Source organism: Triticum aestivum, chromosome 3D, assembly GCF_018294505.1.
Source record: "Triticum aestivum cultivar Chinese Spring chromosome 3D, IWGSC CS RefSeq v2.1, whole genome shotgun sequence".
Taxonomy (NCBI): Eukaryota; Viridiplantae; Streptophyta; class Magnoliopsida; order Poales; family Poaceae; genus Triticum; species Triticum aestivum.
Window position 1 is genome coordinate 265593481 of NC_057802.1, and position 9715 is coordinate 265603195.

At 53.2% G+C, this 9715-nt stretch overlaps 1 protein-coding gene across 1 annotated transcript; it reads left to right on the forward strand.

Annotated features, from left to right (window-relative positions):
- Positions 1-2333: 2333 nt before the first annotated feature.
- LOC123078362 (exocyst complex component SEC15B-like) lies at positions 2334-5137 on the forward strand. The gene has a single exon (XM_044500844.1). It carries the CDS (start codon positions 2437-2439, stop codon positions 4855-4857), a length of 2421 nt encoding a protein of 806 aa, XP_044356779.1. The 5' UTR covers positions 2334-2436; the 3' UTR covers positions 4858-5137.
- Positions 5138-9715: the final 4578 nt, after the last annotated feature.

Consider the following 9715-nt stretch of genomic DNA (forward strand, 5'->3'; position numbering starts at 1 on the left):
GAACTCCACTCTGAAGTTACCGGAGGGCTTTTGCCTCATGCTGAAGAAGCCCGACTTGCCCTTCGGCGTCTTCTTCGGCGCCATCGGAGAGCGGTGAGAGCGTTGGAGCGGCGGCAGCGTGCGGCCGGGGTGGTGGCGGACGGAGCCGGGCGGGGCGGAGCGGAGCTGAAGGGCGGTGGTGGACGGAGCCGGGCGGGGCGGTGGCGGATGGAGCTGCGGGGCGGCGGCGGTGTGCGGGGCGGTGGCGGACGGAGCCAGGGTGGGTCGGAGCTACGACGGCGGGCCGGGGCCGGTCGGAGCTGCGGCGGACGGGGCGGCGGCGTGCGCTGCGGCCGCGACCGGATCCGCGGCGGGCGGGCGGCGTGGAAACAACGGCGGGGGGTGGGGCGGGGCCAGATCTGATGCGGGCGGCGTGCGGCGGGGCGGCGGCTGACGGGCGGGAGGTCGCGGGCGGGCGGGAAAGGAAAGGAACTGGCGGTTGGGCGTTCGCAGGCGGCGGCTGGTTTTGGACCAGATGCACCTCGTGATGTAAATTTGCACCGCGAGGTGTTGTATTTTACATCACAAGGAGGTCGCGGTCCATTTTTTTTACATATGGACCGTTTGTTGGAGCTGCGTTTTTGGCCTCAGACGGTCCAAAAGTTAGTTAGTTTTACATTTGGACCATCTATTGGAGATGTTCTTACATCTCTGTTTTGGACCATCTGTTGGAGTTGAGCCTTTTTCGGACATGTAAAAAGTACTTTTTGGTGATGTAAGGCCAACTCCACCGCGCGACCCTAAACGGACGTCCGTTTTGCCCGGATTCTGTCCGTTTGGGTAGGGCAATGGGTCGTGTCTGGCCGTTTCTGGGATGCGGTGGCCGTGCGCCCAACACGGACGCATCCTGGTCGCATCCTGTCCATGTACTTTTTCTTTACAAGCCCTTAAACGTTTTTCATCATTCATTCTTGGTACATGGGAATACATCACCAAATTTTGACTAAAAAAGCGAGACCAAAGAAAACAAAAACCACAAGAATACATTTTAGAAGATATCCAACTTCCATAACTACTCCTGTAAGTTGGATTAGTGTCTTCTCGATGTATTCATTGTTGATCTGCGGAAGAGCCGCCTCCATCTTGCATGTTTCTTTCTTCTTCGAGTCTAAAGAAGTAGAGGTTGCTTCCTCGCATCTAGTCTCGTGTCTAGCCTCTAATCTAGCAACAAGTGCACTTGTCTCATCTATAGCCTCTATGCTAGCTAAAAGTGCACGAACATCTACTAAATTGCGCTCTATTAATATATCGATGTACTCTTCTTCCCAATACCAAAACTTGCATCCATTCTACACAACAAAATTTGAAGTTAGCACAACTAGTCAAATCTAGAGCACAAACCGAAGCTAAAAAGAGCACATACCCCATCGTTTAAGCACTTGATGAACACCCATCCGGGATGTTCCGGCGTTGTAGACACGCGGCGCACGACCTTCTTTAGGCAGTGGTCGCACTTAATGAGCGGCAACGGTGCGCCGACGAGCTTTTGGGCTAGCACCGAGCCCGGCCGACCGCCATTCGTGTATCTGCTGGCGGACCACCGACGGTGTAGATCCGAACGGCTAGAGGAGAAGCCACTGCCTGCATGTGGCCTTGCGGCCCTGCCAGGGCCTTCCGGCCCGGTGCCCGGCCAGTCCATGGCGCGGCGTGGCCTGCCACAGCCGGGCGAGCTCAAGATCGACCGGATCCGCCCCAAATCCGGCCAGCGGGTGCGCAAATCAGGTGGCCGTGGTTGGGTAGCTCGGGGGCGCCGAGGGGGAAGGGGTTGGGCGAGCGCGCGTCCGAGCTGCACAGCTACAATGGCAGCAGCGGCGGCGACGAGGGAAGAGTGGAGAAGAATGGAGGGTGTGCGGCCGGAAGGAGGGAGGGGGTGGACACGCGCAGACGGCCCGCGCGTCCGCGTGCTGTCCGTTTCACCCCAAAAGCGGCGCAAACTTGGGCCGGGATGGGTCGAAAGCGGACAGAAAACGGACAAAAGTCCGTTTGCGCCCACGCGCTGGGCCGTCTGGTTCGTCCGTTTTATCCCAAACGAACGCGTGCGGACAGGATGGGGTCGCGCGGTGGAGTTGGCCTAAATTTTTACATCACCGATTTAGAGCATCAAAATATACATCATGTGTTGGAAATGCTCTAATTGACATAGGTCCGTCATCGGTTTGAAGCATCAAAATATACGTCATCTATTCAGGATGCTCTAATTGACACATGGGTCCGACATGCCAACTAGTCCACGCGCATACTTCTGTATTATCTGGTCCCACCTTCCAGCCACTCCACGCGAGTTGCCCCGACGACCCCCTGTTTCTTCTGGTAGCAATACCAACAGTTCCTTTTCCCCTGTCCTGCCCAACTCGGCAGCTTCCCTTTCTCCCACAACCCCAGCTCCTCCAGATCTCGATGCGGCGCAAGCTCGCCGGCGACGCGCCAGCGTCGGCTTCGGCCGGCGGCGGCTCAGCCCCGTCCGAAGCAGACCTGGCGCAGCTCTCCACCGCCATCTCGGCGGGGGAGGACCTGGGCCCGTTTGTCCGGCGTGCGTTCGCCTGCGGGCGGCCGGAGCCGCTTCTATCCTCGCTCCGCGCCGTCGCGCGGGACCGCGAGTCCGAGATCGAGGAGCTCTGTCGCGCGCACTTCCACGACTTCATCCGCGCCGTCGACGACCTCCGCTCTCTTCTCGCCGACGCCGAGGTGCTCAAGGGCTCCCTCTCCGCCTCCCACTCCGCACTCCTGTCATCTTCAGCGCCGCTGCTTGCCTCGCTCGAGTCGTTCCTTGCCGCGCGAGCTCTCGCCGGGAACCTCTCATCCGCTCTCGCCTCCTCCCACCGCTGCGTCCGCCTGCTCGCGCTCGCCGCTCGGGCTAATGACCACCTCCAGGCCGGCAACCACAGTCTCTACCTCGCCCTCCGCGCCGTCGATGCCATTGATCTCAACCTTGCCTCTCGCCCCGACCCGCTGCCTCTTCCTGCCCTTCGCCGCATGCTGCTCAGCCTCGTACCCGCGGTGCGCGTCCACGCTGAGCGCGAGATCTCCAGGGAGTTCGCCGACTGGATGGTCAGCATCCGGGCTGCTTCGCGGCACCTTGGACAAGTGGCCATTGGCCGCTCAGCTGCCGCTAGGCAGCGCCAGGAGGAGCTCCGCTCCAAGCACCGCCCGCTGGAGGAGTCGATCACCCTGGACGATGACGGAGCTGGTGACCTCGACGACTTTGCTGCAGCCACGGCGACGTCTGATGGGTCGGATGGTGCCGCTGCAGCATCGTTTGACCTCACACAGCTCTACCGTGCCATGCACATACACCAGACACTGGCGCTTGGGGAGCGATTCAAGAAGTACTACCTGGAGAACAGGAAGCTCCAGCTAACATCCGACTTCGATGTGATTGCGGCAACACCATTCCTCGAGTCTCATCAGGTGTTCTTCGCGCAGATTGCTGGATTTTTTATTGTCGAGGACCGTGTGTTTCGAACAGGGGGTGGACTTACATCCCGGGTGGATGTAGATGCATTGTGGGAGGCTGCACTAGGAAAGATGATCTCCGTGCTGGAAGATAACTTCTCCAGGATGCAGACAGCAAACCATCTGCTTCTCATAACTGATTATGCTGCCTTGCTTGCTGCCACAATGAGGAGATATAGTTATCCAGTTGGGATGCTACTCGACGTGCTGGCTAAGCATCGGGACAAGTACCATGACTTGCTGCTTGCTGATTGCCGGAGACAGGTGGCAGAGGCACTGGCTGCAGATAAGTTTGATCAGATGCTCATGAGGAAGGAGTATGAGTATTCAATGAATGTGCTTGCTTTTGGGATTCAGAGCTCTGATATCACACCGGCATTCCCATATGTCGCGCCGTTTTCATGCACTGTGCCAGATATTTGTCGTATTGTGCGGTCATTCATTGAGGACTCGGTGAGCTTCATGGCGCATGGGGGCGGTGGTGACACATATGCAGCGGTGAAGAAGTACCTTGGTCGGATACTCTCAGAGGTTGTGAATGCTTCGATACAGAAGCTTGTGGATTCAGGCAGTGGTCTCAGTGTCTCTCAGGCAATGCAGGTTGCTGCAAACATGTCCATAATGGAGCGTGCGTGTGAGTTTTTTACACGCCATGCAGCGCAATTGTGTGGTGTGCCTCTACGCGCAGTAGAGCGTGGGCGGCGTGACTTTCCACTTCGCAAGTCTCGTGATGCTGCAGAGGCGCTTCTGCTGCGGCTATTGTGTTCCAAGGTTGATGAATTCATGCGGCAATCTGATGGTGTCAACTGGATAGCTGATGACCCACCTGCTGGGGGCAATGAGTATGCCAATGAGGTCACTATCTATCTGGAGACTCTTACTTCAACTGCTCAACAGATCCTTCCGCTTCCAGTGCTCCGTCGTGTTCTTGTTGCAGTTCTTGTGCATATCTCTGAGAGGATTATTGCCCTATTCTTGAATGACTCAGTGAAGCGGTTTAGTGCTAGCGCGGTCATCGGTATAGATACTGATCTTAAAATGTTTGAGTCATTCGCAGAGAACATGTCGAGCCTGTTCCTGGACTCTCATCAGGATTCTGCAGCAAGTGAAATGAAGTCTGCACTGGTGGAGCCGAGGCAGCTGGTGAATCTTCTTATGAGCAACAGCCCAGAGAACTTCCTTAACCCAGTGATCCGTGAGAAGAGCTACAATAAGCTTGATTATAAAAAGGTGGCAATTATCTCGGAGAAGTTCAGGGATACCTCAGAGAGCTATTTCTCAACATTTGGAACTAGGGGTGCTAGGCAGAATCCAAAGAAGAAATCTCTGGATACCCTTATCAAGAGGCTTCGAGAAGCTAGCTAGCCTCTACCCTGCAGTAAGATAATACTCCCTCCGTTCCATAATGTAAGACGTTTTTTGACACTAGTGTAGTGTGAAAAAACGTCTTACATTATGGGACGGAGGGAGTAGTTGCATGTAATTTAGCTTGTATGTGGTGTGCATTATGTGTGTTAAAATCATTGTTCTTCTACGTACTACAATTTTCTTGAAGGTAGAGTGCTTGTTCCATATGTCTGGATATCTTAATTTTGATTCTTTTATTTACTCGTAAACAGTATGATCAAGAATTCAAGATATAGTACATCATTTGTTTTCGTTACCTTGCAATAACAACTTGGATATTTATGTGTCCGATGTACAACTAAGAACATCTCCACGGATGCCCAAAAATTTGAAGCCCTAAAAATGGCTATAGGCGAGGTGAGAAATGTTTTTGCTTTTCGAGCAACCCAAAAACGGATGCTCTAAAATTTGAGAACCACATGTCCGACGGGGGGAGGACGGGAGACGGATCCAAAAACTGATGCTCTAAGGCCAACTCCAATGGTCCGGGCGTGTCCGTTTGGGTCCAAACGGACAGACGAGCCGGCCCAACGCGCATCCCCGTCCTATCCTTAAATTGTGTCCGTTTTTTGGCTCGACCACTCCAGGCGCATAGTTGAGCGAGCTTTACGGTCACGGACAACAAACGAACTGGCACGTGGCGTCTCGGTGTTCGCCTCGGGCCCGCGTGTCGGTCGTCCAACCACCTCCCACCGACCCTAGTCAATGCGCACGGATGGTTGGGCTCGCAAGTCAGCCACCCAGACGGCCCCCGACCACGTCCTTTTTTATGGGGAAGCCGTGGACTTCACTGCAATTTCCACTTCCCCATCCCCATCCACTTCCCCACCCTTGACGACAAATAGGAAAGCGCGCCCGTTGCCTTCCTGCGGGAGAATATCGATGTGTTTGCCTAACAACCATATGATATCCCTGGTGTTCCCAGGGAGGTAATCGAGCACCACCTTCCTGTCTGCCCACATGCCCGACCTGTCAAGCAGAAAGTTCGGAAGTAGGCCTTGGAGAGGCAGCAGTTTATTGCAGAGGAGATTAAGAAGCTTGAAGCAGCTGGTTTGGTCAGAGGAGTGCTACATCCAACATGGTTAGCAAATCCAGTGGTCGTTCGCAAAGCTAACGGGAAATGGAGGCTTTGCATAGATTTCACTTGCCGCACATCGATCAGATTGTGGATTCCACTCTAGGTTGCGATTTGCTCTCCTTTTTGGATGCATATTCTGGATATCATCAAATCTTCATGTTGAAAGAAGACAAACAGAAGATCTCGTTCATCACCCCATGTGGTATGTACTGCTTTGTCCGCATGCCATTCAGATTAAAGAGTGTCGGGTCTACTTTTGCAAGGGCAGTCTAGATTTGTTTTGAGCCACAGCTGCACAGAAACATTGAGACTTATATGGATGATATTGTGGTCAAGACCAAGGACAGAACGACCCTCATCCAAGATTTGGAGGAGACATTTGCTAATCTGCGCAAGATCAACTTGAAGCTCAACCCGAAGAAGTGTGTGTTTGGCATTCCCTCCGGCAAGCTACTTGGGTTCTTTGTATACCACCAGGGGATCGAAGCCAAACCTGACAAGATCAAAGCTATCGAGCAGATCCAGGCGCCTAGGACAGTCAAGGATGTGAGGCGTCTGATACGGTGCGTTGCCGCGCTAAGCAGATTCATTTCCAAGTCTGCCGAGCGCGCTCTTCGTTCTTCAAAATCTTGAGGAAGGCAGGGCCCATGAAGTGGACCTGAGAAGAAGATGTAGCTTTGCAAGAGCTGAAGGCCTACTTATCCTCTGTTCCCACCGTGGTTGCCCCCAAACCACAAGAGTCGTTGCTGCTATACGTGGCGGCAACCAATCAAGTGGCTAGTGCAGCCTTAGTGGCACAGCGGGGAGTGGAAGAAGCAGAAAGTGAGCAAGGCCTGGCAGAGTCAGATAAGGGTCAGGACAGAAATGAGCATGGCAGCGAGGGCGACCCCAAGGACACGGCAAAGGAGAAAGTGGTGCATCGCCCAGTATACTTCGTCGGTTCCCTGCTACAAGGAGCTAGATTGAGGTACTTTGGTGTGCAAAAATTGATCTTTGGTCTCATCATGGACTTAAGGAAACTGCGCCACTACTTCCAAGCCCATGAGATCATGGTTGCCACTCGCTTCCCGTTGAAAAGGATACTCCGAAACCCTGAGGCTACCGGCAGAATAGTGGAGTGGGCTTTGGAGTTATCCAGCTTTGGTATGAAGTTTGAGAGCACATCAACAATTCAGAGCAGGGCATTAGCAGAGTTTATTGCAGAATGGACGCCAACCCCTGATGAGTAAGTGTTGGAAACAGTTATCCCCGGCAAGGAAGCGCCCCAAGAATGGATCATGTATTTCGATGGTGCCTTTTCCCTACAAGGTGCAGGGGATGGCGTGCTTCTCGTTGCCCCCTCCGGGGAGCACTTGAAGTACGTCGTCCAGATGCACTTTGCCCGGAAGGCTCCTTGTCGGGCTTAGGATTGCCGCAGAATTGGGAATCAAGAAGCTATTCATTCGAGGAGATTCACAGCTTGTGGTGAGACAAGTCAACAAGGATTACCAAAGTCCATTGATGGAGGCATACGTTGATGAAGTGAGAAGATTGGAGGAGCACTTTGACGGATTGCAAACAGAGCACGTACCCCGTGCAGAAAACAACATAGCTGATCATCTGTCAAAGTGTGCTGCGCATAAGCTTCCTGTGGAACCAGGAACTTTTGTTCTCCATCTTACTCAGCCCTCCGTAACCCCAGCAACAATGGCCCGAAAAAGGAGAAAGATGGACTCCGGTAAGCCTCTCCCGGTAGAGCCTCCCGGGGTTCCTGGTAGGGACCCTGCCGGAAACAACTCCCCATCACTTGTCGGACCGCACCCTCCAGCCGGGCCTATGGTCCCCACGAACGAGGAACGTGCCCCCGCAGTTGAGGAGGTGCCGCTAGTCCTTGTTGCCGAGCCCCAGGCTCCAACTTGGGCAAGGCACATAATCCATTTCCTCCAAACCGGAGAACTTCCCGATGACCAAGATGAAGCTGAAAGAGTAGCTCGGAGGGCCAGTATGTATCAGTTTGTCGATGACACTCTATACAGAAGGAGGCCCAACGGTGTGAAATTGAAGTGCATCTACCAGAAAGAAGGAAAGGAACTGCTGGCTGAGATACACAAAGGCATGTGCGGCTCCCACATTGGATCAAGGGCATTAGTTGGGAAAGCATTCCGGCAAGGATTCTATTGTCCCACAGCCGTCCAAGATGCGGTTGAGCTAGTCACCAAATGTGAAGCCTGCCAGTTCCATTCCCAAAACATCCACCTGCCTGCACAAGCTCTTCAGACAATCCCTTTGTCATGGCCGTTTTCTGTCTGGGGGCTCGATATCCTTCACCCTTTCCCCCGAGCTGCCGAGGGCTTTGAATTCTTTTTCGTCGCTATCGACAAATTTACAAAGTGTCCGAAAGTAGCTGCCGTGAGAAAGGCGACTGCTCAGTCAGGTATCAAGTTCTTGAAAGAATTGGTGTGTCGTTTTGCGGTCCGGGCAAGGATCATTACCGACAACGGCACCCAGTTCATGAGCCACGCCTTCATGCAATATGTTCATGCCCTCGGAAGCAAGATCTCATTTGCCTCTGTCGCGCATCCCAGAAGCAATGGGCAAGCTGAGTGGGCGAACACTGAAGTGCTGTGAGGACTCAAGAGAAGAACCTTTGATACGCTACGGAAGCACGACAGGCGGTGGATTGATGAGCTGCCGGTAGTTTTCTCGTCCCTCAGAACGACACCAAATCGAGCTACCGGGCAGACTCCCTTCGCCCTAGTCTATGGGGCAGAAGCAGTTATCCCCACGGAACTCATTTATGGGTCACCTCGAGTGCTTGCCTACGATGAAGTAGTGCAAGATCAGCACCAGCGTGACGACGTTGTGCTACTCGAGGAGAACCGTCTCCGGGCTGCTACGCGTGTTACACGCTATCAACAAGCCCTACGTCGCTACCACAGCCGCAGGGTTCATGCCTGTTGTTTTGAGGAAGGCGACCTTGTCCTTAGGCCTGTTCAGTCAGCCAAGGGTACAAACAAGTTGACGCCAAAGTGGGTAGGCCCTTACTGGGTAGTTCGAGTCACCAGACCTGGCGCAGTCTGGAGACCGGAGATGGCATTCAATTGCAAAACTCATGGAATATTGAACATCTCCGTAAGTTCTACCCGTAAGGCTCGGCTGTCGGGCCCTGCCCGGCAGCCATCCTTTTGTACAGGCCTTGCCTCAGTTGCATGTAACCCCTTGTACAAAGCCAGGCGCAGACCCTAACCAACAGAGAAATAAATGAAGCGTTGGAGGCCCCCGACAAGTTGCATGCATGCATGAGCATTTCAAGAGCATTGCGTAAGCATTTCATGATCATTGCATATGCATATAGATAAAGTCGCATCTAGGGGTGGACTAACGAGCAGCTCGGCTCGTTAAGCTCGTACTCATTAAGGCTTGGCTCATTAATCTCGTTAAGATTAACGAGCAGAAAACCCTGCTCGGCTCGGCTCGTTTGAAACTCTTTAAGCTCGTGAGCACTCGCGAACGCTCGTTTACAGATTATAATGTGTTATGACATATAGGATGAATGTGTAGGTGTGGTTTCAAGATGAAATATGGTAACTACAAAAAGAAATGCACTAGTTTGTTGCCTTATATGTCGATTAGATTTAATTGATGCGCTGAGGTGGTACAAAAAGTTTGTCACATAAGATGAAAATATGTGTTATGTTGTTACTAACGAGCTTAATGAGCTACTCATGAAACTTGTTAGCTCGTTCGTTAAGCTTAACG